General features: G+C 37.3%; 1 protein-coding gene and 1 long non-coding RNA gene across 12 annotated transcripts in view; one reads left to right on the top strand and one right to left on the bottom strand.

Moving 5' to 3' along the window:
- Positions 1–16400, top strand: part of PPFIA2 (PTPRF interacting protein alpha 2) — a 352109-nt gene extending 335709 nt beyond the window's left edge. For 7 of the 11 annotated variants that reach the window (XM_056341424.1, XM_056341423.1, XM_056341425.1 and 4 more), the window contains 8 exons: positions 762–962; positions 3127–3189; positions 4613–4642; positions 6261–6436; positions 7278–7375; positions 9170–9345; positions 9440–9508; positions 10495–12294. In XM_056341424.1, coding sequence (XP_056197399.1) covers positions 762–962; positions 3127–3189; positions 4613–4642; positions 6261–6436; positions 7278–7375; positions 9170–9345; positions 9440–9508; positions 10495–10767 — 1086 coding nt within the window. In that variant the 3' untranslated portion in view covers positions 10768–12294. The other 4 variants (XM_056341426.1, XM_056341429.1, XM_056341434.1 and 1 more) reach the window with 2 other exon arrangements.
- A 1043-nt stretch (positions 16401–17443) lies between these two features.
- LOC130150447 (uncharacterized) lies at positions 17444–18959 on the bottom strand. Its single transcript, XR_008822235.1, has 2 exons — positions 18579–18959; positions 17444–18023 (listed from the first exon to the last, which is right to left on the bottom strand). It is a non-coding gene; the product is annotated as an uncharacterized LOC130150447 (long non-coding RNA).
- Between the last annotated feature and the right edge of the window lie 1169 nt (positions 18960–20128).

The raw sequence follows: 20128 nt of genomic DNA on the forward strand, positions 1-20128 counted from the left end.
TATTAATGAGGCAGCGCAAAATGAGAAAGCTGAGAAAACCAAGAAGAATTCATACTCGATAGGTCCCAGGAAAGACTGCTAGGAGTAGAGAGTACCTCTTACAAGGAAAGACTAAGTGGTGAAGTGAGAGGCGGTTGCTGTCCTAGGTGGCAATGTAGCTGTGCTCACATTGTCCTGTAACTTCTAACCAGTATTTCTAGTTAGTATGTGACACCATACCAGATTGATCCCAAATTTACAGTATTCTCAGTCCTCACTAAGTTGGTTTTCTGAACTGTGCTTGGTTCATTTTTACCAAGAAAATAAAAGCTGAGGAGTGTAAGATTGAGTACACTATGGGGATTAACAAGGAAAAAGAAAGCCAGTTTAGTACAAAAGTGAAAAAATTACTTAATTCCTCTTAGTTTGTTTCCTGTATATGATAAGACTATCAGATGGGCGGTAACACTGACTTTTGCCATTACTTGCTCATTAAAGACCTAGGAAAGGAGTAGCCCAGGTGATAGAGGTACACAGCTCTAATAATAATTCAAAGTATCCCTTGCTATAAGGTTCTGGTTACAAGAAAAGCAACAAAAAAGAGTTCACATGAAGCCATGGCAATTTCAAAGCTTCTGAAACAGTTTTGTTTTGTTAAAGACTATGATATACATACTCATTTTTGTGTATTACCATGCTTCAGGTTGATAAGTGCCTTGATGATTAATTTTATTTGAGAAATGAAGCAATGCTTTGGATGAATGTGTCCTTTCTCTCAACAGCTCTGGCTAGGCATGCCAGCCTGGTATGTCGCTGCCTGCCGTGCCAACGTGAAGAGCGGAGCTATTATGTCTGCTTTGTCTGATACTGAGATTCAAAGAGAAATTGGAATCAGCAATCCTCTTCATCGCTTAAAGCTTCGACTAGCAATCCAGGAGATGGTATCACTGACAAGTCCATCAGCACCTCCAACATCCAGAACAGTGAGTCCTGTTCAGCTAACTTTTTCTTCCCTGCCTCACCCTGCAGGAGTCTGCAGAAAGACTTTTGCAGAATGAGTGGCTCTATGGTAATACACACTTCACAATCAGTGAGAACTGTCCTATAGAGACTTAGAAGGACCTGCTCATCACTTGCTTGATAGTTGATCACTGATATCTTTCCTTTAGCAGATATTATTCTTTTTTTTTAAGCCGTGCTTTTGATTAACCTTGATGTTATCTAAATGATCAGTATTGAGCATCTTATTTGTAATTTTACCTGTATTTTTTTCCTTTCTCTTCCTTCAAGTAATTTCTCCCAATCAAATCAGATTGCATTTCTCTTTTTTTTCGTTTGTTTGTTTCTCTCTCTATTTCTTTCCTTTTTTTTTTTTTTTTTTTTTTTTTTTTTTTTTGAGGGAGTGCAGGGGGAGGGGTACGGGTGGACAAGGCAGGAGGGAGGAGAGGTTATGTGGGAACACAGCTCTTTTGATTCTTATTTACGTTCCCCTTTTTTGCATCCTTTCAAATGTTATCTAATCTGAGTAAATTCTTTATGCTTTTAAGAGAATCAGTGATTGGAGGTATGAAGGGAAAGTCTGGAAGGGAGAAGTGGAGCATGTGCATTTGGTGAGGAAGGGAGAGAGTGGCAGCAGATGGGAAGGAAGCAAGTAAAGAAGAAACACAGAGATACAAGTCTGAAAGGAAAGGGGAATATATCAAAAAGAGCAAGAAAGTAGATTAGGGGAGAGTAAGAATATGTGCCGTAGATAAAGGAGTACCTTTTAGTGGAAAATGAAGAAAACCAGGCCAAACTGATGAGAAAAAGAAACAAGGTAACAAAAGGGGAGTTTCATTCTGAAAGGCTCATGTTGATAGCCATGAAAGACCCAATAGAAACTGTAACAAAACCAAAAGCAAACAAACAAACAAACAAATAAACAACAAAAAAAAAAGGCTTGATCAGATGGGAATCATGGTGTAGAAGTGAGGCAAAAAGACTACTCAAGTAGTGCAGCCCAGACTTCTAAAAGTAAGACAGTAATAATAATGATGTTAATAATAATGATAAGAATGATGATTTGTAATCTCTTCATGGAATTAATGGAGAATCTTTTGGTGGAAATTAGAATTGAAATACTTTTGAGGGTGCCAGATCCACTGAGCTACACAAGTAACTGGGCAACAGGACTCTAATGTTCCTATTGACTGGCCTTTTATCTTCATGTTGCTAGGGTTCTTGAAGTATTATAGTTCCCCACCTGATTATTTTCTCGCCTCAGAACAATTGTATATGTCATAACCATGGTAATATTATGAATCATAATGGATTTCACCTATGTAAAGTGGTATGTATTCAACATGATGTTGAATGCTAAACAAAATTCATTTTGATTTGAAAAGCATAAGAGCATATTTCAAAGCCTAAGAGCACTGACTGACACTTACGAAATGAGAAAAGGGTACATTCAAGCTAGTAACATTGGGAATAACTTTGCCTTGTGTTTTAATTTTTCCTGAGTAATTGGCAGCACAAAGCTGCCCTGCCCTGGAACGTGCATTTCTGAGTCCCAAGTCTTTCTCAGGGAAGGAGCTCTTTTACTTCAGCTCTCAGGAAAACACAGCAGACTTCCATACCCCCTCCCTGCCTCATTTCATTGTCCTAGTAATAATCTGACTGAAAACAATAGGATGAGGAAAAATAGTTTTTCAAGTGAATTCTCTTGACGTTTTTGATTTACAGAAACTTGGCAGAAGCAATCATTATTTAGATGACAATATGAGCATGTGATGTGTGCAGAATATTTAGGCTGGAAAATCTTTGAGAACTGAAGCTTACCTCCAGACAGAGCTATGAGCCAAAGGTTATATTTGCCACTTGAAAGGCAGCTTAAATTATCATTCTTTCCTTTGTGACGGTGCTCTGCTGGACTTCATCCATCTGTTCTAGTTGAAATACTCCATCACATCTGTTCAGAAACCTCTAACAAAATATATAAAACAAGTTGTCTAAAGTTGTCTCTAGTTGCAGCTCGGTAGAGGCAAGAACATGGTTGTGCTGATGGTGATGCTATACGCTGTTAACTTACAGTGGTGCTGCCTTTCTTCTTTACCACTGCTTACCTAATGTGGATCCCACCTGCCTTCCTGTGGGCCTTGTCCATAGCCCTCAGGCAATGTTTGGGTGACCCATGAAGAAATGGAAAATCTTGCTGCTCCAGCTAAAACGGTTAGTCTTTCCACTTCCATTTAAAATGGTTTCAGTGCTTGAAAGAGAACTAGGATGTATCAGCTTTAATGTATATGCCGTATCTTCTGTAGGATGCTTCCCAAGCATGCCATTAGAAAATTGCAGAGAGTAGTGAAATTGAATTTAAAGAACAGTTACATTATTTCTCAGCAAAAGACATTACAAACTGTACTGCAATCACAAAAATTGTGTGAACATAAAACTGGTATTGGAGTTTGACAGTACATTATAGTTTCACTGCCAGTGTGAAACCACATTTAGTGAAATGAAATTGTTGCAGTTACAGCTGTGACATTTCCCCTGTACTCTACTCCCTAGTACCTCTCTAAATATAGTTTTATATCTGCTGAAATAGAAAAATAAGTAAAGGCTTGAGAAGGGTGCATTACACAACTTGGTGTTTTCATTAATGCTGGGTCTTTCATGTCCATACTTGTGAATTCATGCTCTTTGATTTAGGGTGCATGGTGTTATTTATTTATTAGTTTTTGTCAAACCTCTCCCTGCTTTGCAGGGACATAAATAAATATTAATGGATTTTATTCAATAGTTCTCTCTTTTTCCTTTTACATTGAACATATGTTATTTTAGGTTTTGTTTTTATCATAACAACTCCATAACAGTGCTTATAAAACATGGTATAACCCTACAGTGAGTCTGGAAACCTGTCTTCAGTTTGGAAAATTTTGTAGTCAGCCAATTCATAAATGGTGGAGGAGGTACTGAAATTAAAATTTGATACAATAAAGACTTATTTCTTAGAAATTTATGCTTGCTATGCTATTTTAAGTTTTGTCATAAATGTTCATGAAGCAGATTCTCATCGATAATTTATTTTTGTTTACAACAGAGCTCATTTTTAATTATATTATTCTTGGTAAAGATAAATACAAACATAACAACACTGAACTGACCAGAAATAGAGTTGATCCTGTTTAACTGGCCAGCCAGGAAATCTAATTTTGCCATAAGAATTGTTACATAGAAAGCTCCTTTACAATACAGTCACAAGACAGCTTTTTATTGTGAATGTCGCAAAATCTAACTAGAAACAAAAAATGGCATCTCTAATGCCCAGCTTTGTAAGTAAATGGTTGTGATTTGATTGTGAAACCATAAAAAGTGTTTAAGATAATGCTGTAAAGTTTCACCAAGCTATAATGATTTTATATCCTGAAAACATAGTGAGATTTGCCCTACTAAGATTTTATGGGTTTGGTCTTGTAATTTTAAAGGTATAGCCTAGGGCATTGCCACTGCTGGAGTTACTTTATCAGCACATCTTACGTGTGTGTTTTCATTTGTACTAAGATTAACATACACATGAAAACCACATCTTTTTATAACTCATTTTTATTGTCTTTTTACCTGCTTTACTAATTGCTTCTTGCTGATAACACAGAAAGAGTCTGAAGAAGGCAGCTGGGCTCAGGTATGACACTTTCACATATTTTTTTTCAATGAAAAGCCAATAATAATGTAATTAACAGTGTATCAATATGCATAGAGTATAGTATTATGACAGTATCTCAACGATTGAATTATGATTTACACATTTTAGAGTTCTCATACAAAAAAAAAAATATTCTCTGGACAGGTTTGCTAGGTAAAGCACAAAGAGGCATATATGCTGCAAATATTTTTCTTGAAAGAAATGGTTACATTCCAGAGACCCATTCTACCTCCCAACTAAATCTAAATAAATATTTTCCTCATTTTTGAGAACAGGCTAATAAAATATGCCAACAGTTTGAGATCTAACATTTCTAAAATTACACTGGAATTTTTCTAGGACAACAGTATAAATCACACCCAAGTATCAGTCTACAAATAGTCTTGTATAATTAGGAAGAAAATTTTTCAATTTCATTAGACTATTAGTTAGTTCTATTTTTAAACTTCTTTCTCTGCCTTTAACATGCACACTTACACAATCTTACTGTCTTTACTTATGGCATTTCTTTCTTCTTCAAAATCTCACCAGAATGAGAAATGAGGGGACTGTATTTTCCCCCATAGAAAATACATCCAGCTCACACTGTGTTATCCTTTTGTGTGTAATAACAGGATACATTAAAAACAAAACCAGAAAAATAGTTAGGCTTGAAAGCGATGCTCAAAGCTGAGCGCGATCCTATTGAGAAGGTGTTAATCTTACAATTTATGAGTTCTCTTTTCTGTTAAGCTTTAGTATTACAAAATAATTGGCCATAGCGAGATGTAAAATCTATTTTACATCTTAATTGTGAAACTCCTATAAAAATAGCTCAACATGCATGTGTTTTTTTCCTTACCCTATTGAAATTTCAACTGAACAGCGAAGTAGCTTAATGCCTGAATACTGGCTTCTAGGAGGAATCTGATTTGCTCCTACCTTAAAGAATTAATCTCTTGAGCACCACATGTGATGCACTTAGGTTTAAACTGTTCACAGTTGAAAATACCTGATTATTAGAATGTGTATGCTCACCTGCTCTGACTGATGGTGAACAAAAGCCTGGCTGACAAACAACTGAAGCTAACTTGTAGTCTTGAAAGGACTACATGTGTGTAACCATGAAGTGTCATTAGATCCTATTTAGGAAATCCTAGCCGCCGCTTAAACAGTGACACAAGCTTCAGTTGATTCCCTGGGGCCATGTTTGTATTACCAAGTTCAATGTAGGATTTGCCTAGCATAATATTCTAGAAGGTCAATTGAAAGCAAGATATGAAACAAACACATTTTGATTGTGTAATGTTTGCTTGCATTTAAAACTCAAAATTGAAACTATCATTTCTTATTACAAAAAATTGCTTAAAATTTACAGATAGAAAACAAGCCACAACAGTCAAAACTGCTGTCAGTAATAAATATCTCACAGTGGCTTCTAGCCCCAATGCCAAAATGATGTAAAAACAGAATGTTGGGAGGTTTTTAGACAGGGTTTCTAAGCTAGGAAGTCTCACTAGAAATGAGCATAGTAGAGAGATAGTCTGTCTTTAGTCTGTGGTGCAACCTTGAACAAACTCAAGAATTTATTCCCCTCTACCTTTTTTTTTCCCTGTAGACCCTGGCTTATGGTGATATGAACCACGAATGGATAGGTAACGAATGGCTCCCCAGTCTGGGTTTACCTCAGTACCGAAGTTATTTTATGGAATGCCTCGTAGATGCAAGGATGTTAGATCACCTGACAAAGAAAGATCTGCGTGTGCACTTAAAAATGGTGGATAGCTTTCATCGGTATGTTGGCATAAAACTACACCTATAAAGAAGTTTGTGTCTGACATAGTGCTCACTGCTGCACAGAATAAAAACACTTACTTTCTGTTGTTCTGGTGTGGAAAACCACACAGATAAGTGAGTGCTGAGTGTCAGAAACCTGAGTTGAGAGAGATTCTTTTAGTAATAGCAACCACATGGCAATTATGTCTCTCAAAACTGATACCGATACAGATAAATTTCACAGTAAGTGGGAGAACCATTAATATATAAAGACTTGAAATACAGAAATGGTAATAATTTATTAAGTGCTTTAAAATATCAGAAAGTGGTAGACTAAGATTTGAAGCCCTGAGTTCTCATAATAATGAAAAGCTACTGTGTGTAGTACATAAAAGCTGTTAACAGTACAAGCAAATTGACAGTTGTTCGGGTTATCTAGGGATATAGCCAGGAAGCTAAATTGGAAATACAGAAATAAAGGCATTTAGACTTTAGGGAGAATGATGTTTATGTGACAAGAAGTGGATTTTTTTAAACATGGTGTCTGATTTGTCACTTTTTTGAGGCCTGATTTGACAAAACATTTGATGGCTTGCAAGGGCTGACCTTTTCTGAATATGATTTCTAATGTTTGGGGTTTCTTATGCTAGAAAGAACATTCTTGTTTTGGTTTTGTCCATTTAATTTTTGAATTTGGTGGGGTTTTTTGAATGGTTTTGCTCTCCTCGCTGTCCTCAAGATTTGCTCTGTGGACACCATGAAATACCTCATATGTAATGCCAGAAATAACACCCTACGTACATTCCCATCTTCAAAATTCTCTTTATTAACTCTGTAAATGTTTCTCTTTAAATAACAGAACAAGCCTACAATATGGAATCATGTGTTTAAAGAGGTTGAATTATGATAGAAAAGAACTGGAAAAGCGAAGAGAAATGAGTCAGCATGAAATAAAAGGTGAAAGTTCCTGGGAATGAATACTGGGAATGTTTCTTCTCTTGAAGCTTGCCACTGTTAATCCATTGTCATGCCATTTTAGCAGAGCATTTGAGCATGCGTTTTACTTAAAACTTAACGTAAGTCCATCTGTCTTCAGAACACAAAATTCTCCTTAAATCAGGCACAGTCAAGTACTTCACTAAATTGGGGCTGCAATTCCAAATGGTGCTTTGATACATGCATTTTGCTAAACTGGATTGGGGGGATGGATCTTATCCTAGCCTCTTTCAGTCTCAGAAGCAGAAGACCAAATAACCTACAGCTCAATAGGATGTGCTGGGGGCAACAGTGGGAAATGGGAGCACTCAGGACCCTGATACTGTGCTCCTGCTTTTGAAAACCTTTGTCTGTGATTTCTTACTTCAAAATGCTTATCATAAAAACGTTGCTTGGAGGGGTAGCCACTGAGGCAGCTGGTTGGATATAAGAACAAGTTCCTAACAGAAGTGGCCTTATTAGAATAGTTAACAGCTGATTTTAAAGTATTTTTCTGTGTAAAGCTCTCTAGAGCAGTTGCAGGCTCATAATAATCAGAGTGGTTGGGTTTTTTTCCATTATCAGAAGTGAATCCTTTGACTCCTTTAGGCATTTCCAGCTCTAGCAAATGTAGCAGTTAACACTTCTCAAGCACAATGCTGATTGGAAGAGCTAAAAAAAGGGGGAATTAATTAAAAGGAGGAATGGCTACAGTGAAAATGTGCATTTGGTCAAGGCAGATGATGGCATGCGCTGATGCAGACTTTGCCTTGGATGTGTGAGGCATCAGTTTCAGTACAGCTGGAGACTGATGCGGGAGCATCTCAGATTCTGGTGTTGCTTCAATGCTAGCCACTGCTAGAACAAGGGTACTAACCCATAGCCTCTTCTATCTAACTTTCACCCTGTCATGCATTGGTCAGTTAGACACAGTCCCAGGTAGAATTTGGTTTCAGTGATCCCTGGCTGCCATGCTGTGTTTCAGCAGATCCTGACACTAAAGTCTGGGATGTTCTTGGCAGGCAGTGGAGAATGCCCATTCCCAGAACAGCTACATTCGCTTGATTTGCAAGATTTCAGGAAAAAGCTTCATCACTTAGTAACACAAAACTCAGTATTACATTTCCACTTGCATGTGAAAAGATCAGTATAAGTAACTTTTAGTCTTACAGGCAGGATAGGATATTTTTTAATATAATAGTCAAATCCTCAAAAATGGTTTCCTAGCTCATTTTGTTGCCTTAGCTTTATAATTGGCATGGACCTTAACAGCTCAACCAGCTTTCTGAGCTAAAAATAGTTTTAGTCTCTAAAACTGTGAACTTGTCGTTTGCTTTATGGCATGTTATAAAATGGTAGGTGCTGACCTGGTGCTCAAAATGTTTAATACAAAACTCTCAAGTAAAGCCTCGAGGAATGGATATTTTTCCTGTGCCCTGGCACTATTAAACTGTAAAATCTTGCCTAAGAATTGAAAAGGGTATCCATAGGAGGTGGGAGGAATTGCATTCTGGAGATGCCCTCTGGAGGCACATTTCTCATTTGGAAACATTATTTAGAATACACATTTAACTGGAAGGTAGCTCAAATCACCCATTTTTTTGAATAGCTATATGAATAGCTTTAATACAGATATATTAATAGTTTGCTGGTATTCCTCATTTAAGAAATAAAGCAGTATGACATCCACAGTGCATGCACAACTGCATGCATTCACCTGTACAGTTCAGAGGTTACTGGGTATCAGGAGACTGAACCAGTGTTATGTCCTTACAGATGTGCTGGTATGGAGCAATGATCGAGTCATACGCTGGATACAAGCTATTGGCCTCCGAGAATATGCAAATAATATACTAGAAAGTGGCGTACATGGTTCACTTATAGCACTGGATGAAAACTTTGATTACAGCAGTTTAGCTTTATTATTACAGATTCCAACACAAAACACCCAGGCAAGTTTGCTCATGCTACTTCTGGTTAATCTGTACCCATTATTGCCTTTTATTCATCTTCAAAAATTTTAATTTTTCACTTTGGTATCTCTAGGCACGGCAGATCCTTGAGAGAGAATACAACAACCTTTTAGCACTAGGAACTGAAAGACGACTTGAGGAAGTAATTAATTTTATTTTCAGTATTTATCAAATATCACAGTAAAATATAAAAATTAAATTGAATGTATAAAGACATTTGCACATTGTTAAAGAGTCAACACTGTTAAAAAGTCAGTTACAGCTTTAAGAAAAAAATTAGTAAATGCCAGGCAAGGTTTTTAAAGTAACCTCAGTATGGCTACATATTAATCTAATTTTGGATGCTAAATTTGGCACTGCACTCTTACCTTGAGATGAACATTTTCCATAGAGGAAACATGCAGAAAGAAGTGGAAGATTCACTGGCCAGAGCAAGTGGCAGGGGGGTGGGATACCTGTGCAACCTATTCTGTAGGACCCTTACACTCTTTCTTTAAAAATAAAGAAGAAAGAAGAAAAGTGGATTTTTGGTGGGGTTTTGGTTTGGGGGTTTTTTGGTTCTTCAAAGTTAATCAATATGCAATAGAATGGGATTTGGGGTAGTTATCTAGGATGGAGAATCTCAATTCCACCTATGGAAAATACCCATCTTAAGGTTTAGAGTCCAGTGCAAAAATGTTCATCTTGGACTTCTGCATGTGAGGAGAAATAAAACTTTTAAGGACTTGCTGAAAATGTGAGATACCTATGAAATCTGTGCATGCACATGAGTGTTTAATTCTTTATTAGCGCTTTACATAAGCCTCCTATGCACTAACAAACCACTGAGGTATCTGTCGCTGTATTTGCAAGACAACTGCAAATGCTTTTCTACTTTAGCTGATACTAAAACCCTCTAAATGTATCAAGCCAGAGATTTAAAAAGAGTTTTCCACCCTAGCATTTAATATTTTCTAAAGCATTTACTTTTACAAGAGTGTCTCAAATGCACTGCAGTTACTGGATGCAATGCAACAGAGCATGTAGTCATTGTGGAACACATTTGACAGTGGGAGAGGCAGCAGACAGCAGGATAATTAATCAAAAAAATTCATTTTGCTTTATCAAATACAACTCTTGTGTTGACAGAGCGATGACAAGAACTTCAGACGTGGCCCATCCTGGCGACGACAATTTCCTCCACGTGAGGTTCATGGGATCAGCATGATGCCGGGCTCCTCGGAAACGCTGCCAGCTGGGTTCAGATTAACCACAACATCAGGGCAGTCACGGAAGATGCCAACTGATGGTATGCAGTCATTTCTGCACTTAACTGTTGAAAAGCAAGAGGCTTATTCTAAATTGACATTTACCGCCTGTCCATATTGCACCAGAAAGACTGCATTCATGCAACTAGGATGAGTGGAGTCTGGGAGAGTTGATATAGGGAATGGAAAAGCACTGACTCAGCCCACTATTGATTTTTTCAGGTTTGCTTTGGACTGTCAGTGTTTGTTTAAAAATAAGAAAAAAGCCATCTAGCCATCAGAAAGAGAGGAATTAATTTACTGACTTTCACCTAAGATTGCACATAATGTCTAAACAATTTTTTTAGCTCGTTACCCTCTCTAGCAGGTGGAGTGTATTTTAGAGAATGAATTAAGAAATGGCTATCACCTTTATTTTCCTATTTAACTTTTAAACTAACTAGCTTAGCCTTGACCATCAAATAACTCAAGCTGATAAAAATTAATAACAATCAGACAGGTGGTATAGTTAACAAATACTGAATTTCAGGTACTGAGTTACTGTATACCAGTCTTAATTTTCTCTGAGAATCTTTTAATTTCCAAAAGATTCACTAACTCAGCAATGATTGGAAAAGTAGCAAGCAGATCATATATAAAAAAAATAAGTAAAATTTGGAAATCATTGCAAGAGAGCAAAGAGAAAATTCCATTCCAGCTACTCCTTCAGGTATGTGGATGAGAAAGCCATGTATACATGCCTGAAGTTCTGAGAAGTACTAGTACAGACTGGCCCATTTGAAATACTGCTGTTTATTTCCTCATGGGAGAATTTAGGTCTATGCATAGACTTGTCCCAAAGTAATTTAGTACACTGCTTGTAGTGTGCTTGTAGTGATTACATTCTGTAACTCTTGAATGAACTTGGTATGACAATATTGCCATCTATAGAGCCATCTAAATTCCATTGAAGTTTCTCACCTTTAAAAACAACTTTGTAGTTGCAATTACAGATTGAATAATTTACTGATTGCATCACTGATTTCCATTTTCACTGCTCATATGCACGCTTTGCTTTTAATCCTGCACTTTTTGAAAACGATGAAGCTGTAAGACAAGAATCCTTTCCAAGGCACGTTCCGTGTACAAATGAAGTTACTGGCTCCCTAGGTGTTTCCATGGCCTGCATTACTCTAGTAGCTAAGAACCTTCCAAACATTCATCTTCTAGCCATAATATGATGTAGAAGATATTATTACCATTTTAAAGATGGGCAACTAAGACACAAGGGAGGTTTAGTGATTTACTTGAGGTCTTCCAGGCAGTTTGTCATTGAACTGGGTACTGAACTCGGTAGACTTAAAGGTAGGTGTCTTTGAAGACCTACGTCTTCATCCAGGATCTCACTTCCTACCACCCAGTGCTAAGAAAGCAGCAGTATTTAAACAGCACGATAGGTACAGCATTAGGACTTCCAACAAAATAAAGACAAAATTGATTTTTAAACTGTATTCACTTAAGACAGATTTCAGTAGTACACCAGACATGAAGAAACTGAGTTCTGAACTAGACCATGCCCAGATCATGTTATAGTAAGCCACGGAGCAATTTAATAGCCACCCTTGCAGTGGGAAACAGACTGCTTTGTTTTCTTCATGATTCTAAAGAGGTTCTGGTTTGTTTCTTTTTTTTTTTTTTTTTTTTTTTTGCAATTTGCAGTTGCTTCATCACGACTGCAGAGGTTAGACAGCTCAACAGTTCGCACATACTCATGCTGACAAGGCCTAGCAAAGAAGCCAGCACTGAATTGTTGTGAGTATCCATAAGGGGCCATCATGAAAGCTCGTTGTAACTGTATGCTACACCAAATAATCCTTGCCATCATTCAAGCAAGAGACAGAACGGAGCAGAGGGCTCACTCAGACTCGCTAGGGTGGTCATTTGATCACAAGAGTCTCAAGCTCAGTCCAGGAGATGCTATGCTATTCTTTTCCCTATCTCAAAGAGCAGGTTCCTTCTGCTGGAACCATTTTAGCAGATAAGACAAAAGTTTTCAGAGAACTCTGTTCAGATGATGGCTCACCAACCATAATGTATTTTGTATGCTCTCAAACTTAAAGCTAGAATTGGAGAGACAGCAATAGGCACAGGGAGTCAATTTACTTCATGAGATCTTGAAGGAGTTCTGCCAGTAGCTAGAAAGGGGGAGGGGTGGGTGTGCGTGTGTGTGAGAAAAAAAAAAAAAAAAAAAAAGCTAGTAAAGCAGAAGCAATTTACTCTCTTTTTTTTTTTTTTTTTTTTTTTTTTTTTTTAACAAGAGATATGGGTCACATTAGAACATCAGGTAGCTGCCTAAAGTTTGAACAAAACTTCCCCTATACAGAAAATCTTCCGAAGTTACCTATTTCAGAGATTCTTGTAGTTTTCAAATCACTCAGAATTGACCAGTGACAAAGAAAGGATATTCCTAGCTGGGTGCAACTTTGGATCACATTTAGTGATGGAATTCATGTTGCATTTCCCACCACTTATCTTCTGAATGTGGCTATGAGTCTCACATATTCACATTTCCAGAGCTCTATGGGAACACACTGGTTTCTGCTACATCACAAGTTTTGCAAAAAATACTAACATGATGAGCGCTTTCATCAGTCTGGCACCATTTCATGCTAATATTTTGTCAGTAAAACTGTTTTCCATTTAGTTACTCAGGGGATTGTAGGGGAGCTGGAAAGAATATTTGGATAGTGTGCTTCAATAGCTATTACATATTGTAGGCAAGACATGCCAGGATCTGCAACAAAGGCCTTTTTTTTTTTTTTTTTTTTTTGAGATCCCCAAGTCTGGGAGAGGCTTGGGGCCATCAAGATTTTACTAAACCTGGGCAGGTTCAGAAAGTGCTTAGGAACAGTAAATGTTACCAGTGGAAAATGTAGATTGCTCAGGATCCTGCTGATGACATGAGCCTTCATAGATCTTCAGGAGACTGCAAGAGTATAAAATCTTAATCTAGTAAAAAAGGAACCTTTACATGTCACCACTTAAAAATAAGTATAGGAGATATTTTATCTTTTTTTTCTAAAATAAGTAAGTTTATCAGCTAGTCCTACAAAGATGATGATGAAACACTTAAACTATATAAATCTTTTTATGTGTATGTATGTATAGATTAGAGGTTGGTGTTACGTCAGGAAAGTCAATAACAGTACTCTCACTGTGTTCAGCAGGGGTAGAAACTGATAGCAGAGATGCATATATTTTCTCCTCTATGCTTCAGAATTGCAAAATTGAAAGCAATAAAGTATGACCAAGAAATTAAGTTCAAACACCAAGCTGTCTATTAGGCCAATAGTAATGGGTCAGGCACGTGAGATGATGCTTTCTAATAGGTCTGAAGAGTGCAACAAGGGCAGAAATTGAAAATTGGTAGCTTAACAAAAATTAATTTAAGATTATCCAAACTGTATATTCCTGCTGCATTCAAAAATTGTCTAAAAAGTAGCAATCCACAAACAGAAATAAAGTAGCAAAATTTGCTGGCACTGTAAATATGGGAGTTATGTATTTTGAGCAAAAATATGTTTATACAAAGTTATACAGGCTATAAAAACTGAAATTTCTATAGCAGTATTAGTAATGTTTCAAGTATCATTCAATTAATAAGTATCATATCAGTACTTGCTGCTTGTCCACTATTTCGCTGATTACACTCCAATCTTAAATGCTTGAGAGATTCGTAAGAACATCAAATTTACCTCTAAATTGTAAAGGTTAATATATGAGGATGACTGACACTAATATACTGCTATTTCCTTTAACTTACCATATATACTCCTTTTAGAGAAGCAACAAGATGGTATGGACTAGAAAGTTAGAACATACACTGTTACTGTTCATAAGTGCAATTTCAAAATGTCATGCAGGTTAGAAACCAAAGAGCAAGTTTGGATTTCAGTGAATTATATAAAAAATATGTAGGGAAAAATTTCCTTCGTTATTATATCAAACTTAAAACCCATTACCTGACTCTCAAGGATGAATGCATAAACAAAATCTGCTCATATGGGGGATGTGAGGTTGGTTGAAGGGCAACAGAAGAGTTTTCAGAATTTTGTGATCACAGTTCCTGAGTAACAGTTTCTTCACAGGAACTGATTGATACTGGGACAAAAGGGACAATTATTTATTACAACATGCCTCCTGAAATTTTCCAGATCCAGGTCAGACTGAGACCCAGGCTTATAACACCTTGCCTAGAATACAGCAGAATACTGTGTTACTCTGGTGACTAAACCATCTGCATGCACAGAATCAGGGACTGATTCTAACTGAGAAGCAGAGGGGATGGACAGCTGGATGAGCTATCACAAAATAGCAATAAAAGAGAATTTCTAATATAGCAAAAGGGAATATGCATGTGAAGAGCAGACTGAAAAAAGAACTGCAAACAGGTTGCACGTGGAACAAATGAGATGGCCTGTGATCACAGCAGGTGCATTATGCTACTCACCTTTCTCAGAGAATGTCAAAGCCTCATATTTCAAAACAGTTTATGCCAACAATATCAATTGGATACAACCTTACAGTGTCTTACAGTGCCTTCACAATAGCTGTGTTCAATTAATATGCTTTCAAGTTGTGTTTCAGGTATTTTTTTTAAACATTTGTTGAAACCACCATGACAAGCTGCCAGAAACCATGAACTGACATTCTCAGAACAGTTACATGAGCATATTCTGCACAGTCCAGTTAAGAACTTTAAGACTGCTGCTGTCTGGCCATTTAATCTTGCAAGAAGTTTACCATAGAGCACATGGGACAGGTAAAGCTTTCTGCTGTGGTGACTGTATGTTGCCCAGCTGAGCATCTGCAATGCCGTTACACAGCCAGTGGATGTGGCAGTCACACTGTCTAAGCTTTCCCAACACTCTTCTCTTATTAAAACACTTGTCACCACCAAGTCAGAAGGCTCAGCCAGGACAGTTTCACTGCCATAGGCTGGGGCAATAGAAAACACTAGTTTCACTTCTATTCGAACAAAATGTCAAAGGAGATTTGGCAAAAACCAATGGTGTACGTAACAAATGAAGGTTTCCAAGGAGGATTTGTAGACAGATGGAGAAGAAGAGTTCCAAAAAGCTGTGACTGATCATCTGGAAACAGCTGATCCATAGCAGAGAAATCATCAGGGTGAAAAAGATAAATGCTATCAAGCTGCAGTGAACATGAGAATCACAGAGTACATCAACAAGGTCTATACACTTAAAATGTGTGTTCAGCCTTGTGCCAAACAGGCAAAGGTCTCCAGATGCAGGAAACAAACTGCAGTGCTGAATCTAAACAGCAAGAAAACAACTGTAAAATTAACATAAGCAGGAGCCTATTTTGATCTAGGACAACAAAAGATTAAAATGCATTATTAATAGATTTATGTTGCAGAGCTAAAATTAAACAACAAATGCATGTCTCCCTCAAACACTCAAAACCCATGTTTTAGTAAAACATTCAATAGCTTACTTAGTCCTATAATATTTTTCTGGTGTCATTGCATCCTAGACCAAATTAGAATCAAAGAATCTTTCTAATTAATGTTTGTTTATTTTTTCTCTTAGATGTCATCTCTTTCTTCTACTTTACCTGAAGTGCACTACCACTACTTAGGAAAAAAGAGCATTAAAACTCTCTGCAAGAACAGGGTAATAGGGGAAGAGAACACATACAGATTATCAGACAAAAAGTTATGATGTTCCTTTCATGTATTGGTTAGTTTAAAACAAGAATAAAAAAAAAACAACACCTAAATTACTACCAAAATAAAAGAAAAACAAAACACCCTCCCCCTTTCCTCTCAGCATCTCTGTCATCAGAAATTTGGCAGTAGTGCACATCCAAAGCTTTTATCAAATGAAGCCACTCATTTTTACATTGTTCCATCTGTTTTACTGTAAAATACTAGACATTTATGTATTTCCTGTGTATGTATTTCTTTTAAAATGTGTAAGTCTTATGTAAATGGATATAAATATGATTTTTTAAAAATAAAATATATGGTACATGGGGTCTCAGTGCAAACATTTGACAATACAGTGTCAATAATACTGTTTGTATCTTTTCATTTCACCATTTTTACAGTTTTTGGATTGTAACAGTCAAATTAATATGTTTAGCAGAGTTAGAAGCTTCAACATATTCCTACTGAGAAAATCTGTCAACACTTAAAGGTGAACACCTGCCTCTGATGATGTATAACAGAATGACATAACCTGGAACTGGAGCCAAAATGGATCTCTAAAGACAAAATGGAAATGTTAGCTATCTATAGAGAAGCACCATGATGGCTCACCTCTTAAAAACAAATAAACAAACCCAGAAGAACTGTTTACAAAAAAAAAAAAAAAAAAAAAAAAAAAAAAAAAAAAAAGGAAAAAAAAGGCAATTTAATAAAACATGATTTATACAAAAAAACAAAAACTTTCTTCTATGTTACCTGCGGACCAAGAAGAATCTTGCTTTACCAAGAGCCACCTTTTTGTTCCAGGATCTTCAGACACCAGCCAGCATTGGAAAATTAAATCTAATATGTGCATAGAATCAGATTCTTGTTTCCAGATATATTCAACAAAGAAAAAGAAAAGAGAAGCCAACCCCCACCATTTCTTCATTACAACAGGGCATTAGACAGGCTCCTGTCTAATGTTACGCTTTTAGCCAAGATGGCCTTGCTGAGACTTCACAGAAGTCAGTTTTATCAGAGGAAATAACTGAAAGACAGAGTGATTAATATATAGTGTATAAAAGTTTAGAAGAGCAACTATTACCTGCTGTGGCTTTATTTGGTGGTGTTATTGTTGTTTATTCTTTGTTTAAATGGGAAGTTTCAAAGTAAGACCTACTTAATAGTCATTTACCTATTTGCTATTTTTCTGCTGCTTGATCTTAGCACAAGACCTGTCTTTTAGTTATTTCTTTTAGCAGTTTGATCTGCAATGTTTGCACGTACATAAACATTTGTTTTGTCTATTTTCATTTGGCAAACTTCAGTTGATCAGATGGTGAAAGATTCCCCCCCACCCACCCACCCAGTGTCAATAAAAAAGAATTCAGTGCTATCTGTGTTTATAAGTCTATTAAGCTTGGTACATAGTAGCATTAAAATAGTTTGGATGCCAGATACGTATAGCTAACCACAAGCACGTTTTGCCACTAACGAGTTACGACGGATTTACTGGTCAGAATCTGCCACGAGAGGGAGCACTAAACTTGCTGATGGGTACGCTATGAGGGCTTGGGTTAGCACACAACTCTGTAAAGACACCGGCTCTTTCACTCACAGTTGCTCGGGCTTAACTGACATCATTGCTGATGCTCCTTCTTCTCCTCCCTCAGCCTCCTTTGGAATTATTTTGGTCCAGAACGTCACGAAGTAAAGCACTGCAAACACCATGCTGAGTGGTTGCGGTATCATTTGAACACACCTCCCCTTGTAACCGCCAGCTCCCATTTTATGGAATTTATTTTGCCGCCTGCACTGTCATAGCCCACGCTCAAATTCGGGGGGCGGAGGGGAATGAGGTGTGTTGAGGAAAAGAACGAGCAAGATCTTGCAACCAAAGCTGCAGTTATCCTGCCCCATGAGTACAGCACCCCCAGATTATTTATTTCACAGTAGAAGAAAACAGACCGAAAGAATTAAAAATATATATTGAAAAGACTATTATTGTGACTACAGTTTTGATCTAATGCTAACATATAAAATCTCCTAGTACATCCTTGTGTCCCCCACGTGAGCTGAAGCTGTACTCTCAACAGCTAGAAATTATGGCCATGCTAAATGTTGTCTAGTTAGCTCCAACCCTTTCAGTATGCTGGGAACAATCACTACATCAGCCTCTTCCAGCCAAGTTTCCATAACCCCCTGACCATTCAGATCTACCTACATGCTTCTCCTCTCTAAAAAAAAAATTAAGAAAATGAGTGCTCTCCTACCACTTGTTAAAGGGGCTTGTTCTTCCTTGCTGGTATAACCAGGTTGTTGGGCAGCACCAGAGCTGTGTCCTTCTCCCTTTCTCCAGCTTGGCACAAAGCTAAAGCTGTAGACAAAGCATCTGCAATCACATTTCCTCAGCAAAAGGCTGCTTCTGGGAAAAAAAAGCAATGCCTGTAAAACAACTATTTTTCCATACTGTACTTCTGCAATAAGGTGGCTTTCTTTGCCTGGGTTTTCTGAATGCTGATGAATGAGACATCTGGCATTTCTGGAATTCTTCACATTACCAGATCAGTAGCAGAGTGAGTACACCTGACCACTCTGCTCCTCTATTTTATCCCAGTCTTGACCTTAAATGATTCCCACCAAAACAGAAAAAAGAAAAAAAAAAAAAAAAGAAAAAAAAGGGAGGGGGGGGGCACGGCATGGGAGGTTTCTAAAAAAAACTAAAAAAAAGCTGCTCAGCCTTCCATAGAAAGCAGAAGTTATTACAAATATTTTCGTCATGGATTAAGAATGTTAACTATTCAAGCTCTTCACAAACAGTTCAGAGGACAGAAAATTGTTTATTGTCAGTATTAATATGAGCAAATAGCCCCTCAGAAAGGTAAGTGCCTAAATATCCATTACTAATGTTGTTGTTGGGGTTTTTTAAAAAAAAATATCTGATATTAATTCTCTCTTCTTTAAAGAAAAAGAGCCCCAAACTAGAAAACAGGTTACCTTTCCTTACAAACAGAGAAACTGGTGTAGGAACATAAGATGTCATTGTGTAAACCATACAAGATCTAGGAAATTATTCTCTGACATCTTTTTGCAGTATCTTTACTAGAGGGCTTGTGCTCTCACTAATTAGTTCCCCTTCCCTGCTTATGCAATTACAACATGATGGCAGCAGCCAGGATAACTACAGCAAACATACACAACATCTCAGCTTTCACTGTATAAAAAAGTAATAGCTATGCACCTCATGAATGTGCTACAGTTTCTCTGTGATAAGACCCTTGAGGTGTCTCATTGACTGAAAAAAAACATCAGTGACAACTCCCAAGATCTCTCTCTTGCCCTGTAGCTGTTCAGCACAGGTTGCTAAGTTGCAGCACTGTGAAACTAAAAAACACTCAGTAGTCTCTGCAAGGCATTCTGTTATTTGGCATGGGCCTCCTACTAAAGCCTTGATATTTGAATAATCCATCCAGAAGAAAATAATACCTTCAACAAATTGCAACTTATATAAGAAGTATTTTGGGAAAGTTACCAGGACATCTCTGAGGAGCAAAATATACTCCCATATATAAATCACTAATGTGTAGAGTTAGCATATCTACTGTAAAGCATCAGTAGCCTTTACTGAGTCTTCTAAGTGCTTTTGACTCCCTGTTCAGATTATGATTTTCAACTCAAACAGCTGAGCCAGGTGGCTATGTTATGCAATTATCTGGCAAAAAAACAAGTACAGCACAGACTCAGTCTAGCCTGGTTTATATGACTGTACAACCTGGTTCAGCATGGTTGGCTCAGCTGCATGCAGTCCCTGGCGAAAAACCAC

Source organism: Falco biarmicus, chromosome 5 (assembly GCF_023638135.1).
Source record: "Falco biarmicus isolate bFalBia1 chromosome 5, bFalBia1.pri, whole genome shotgun sequence".
In the NCBI taxonomy this organism is placed as follows: Eukaryota; Metazoa; Chordata; class Aves; order Falconiformes; family Falconidae; genus Falco; species Falco biarmicus.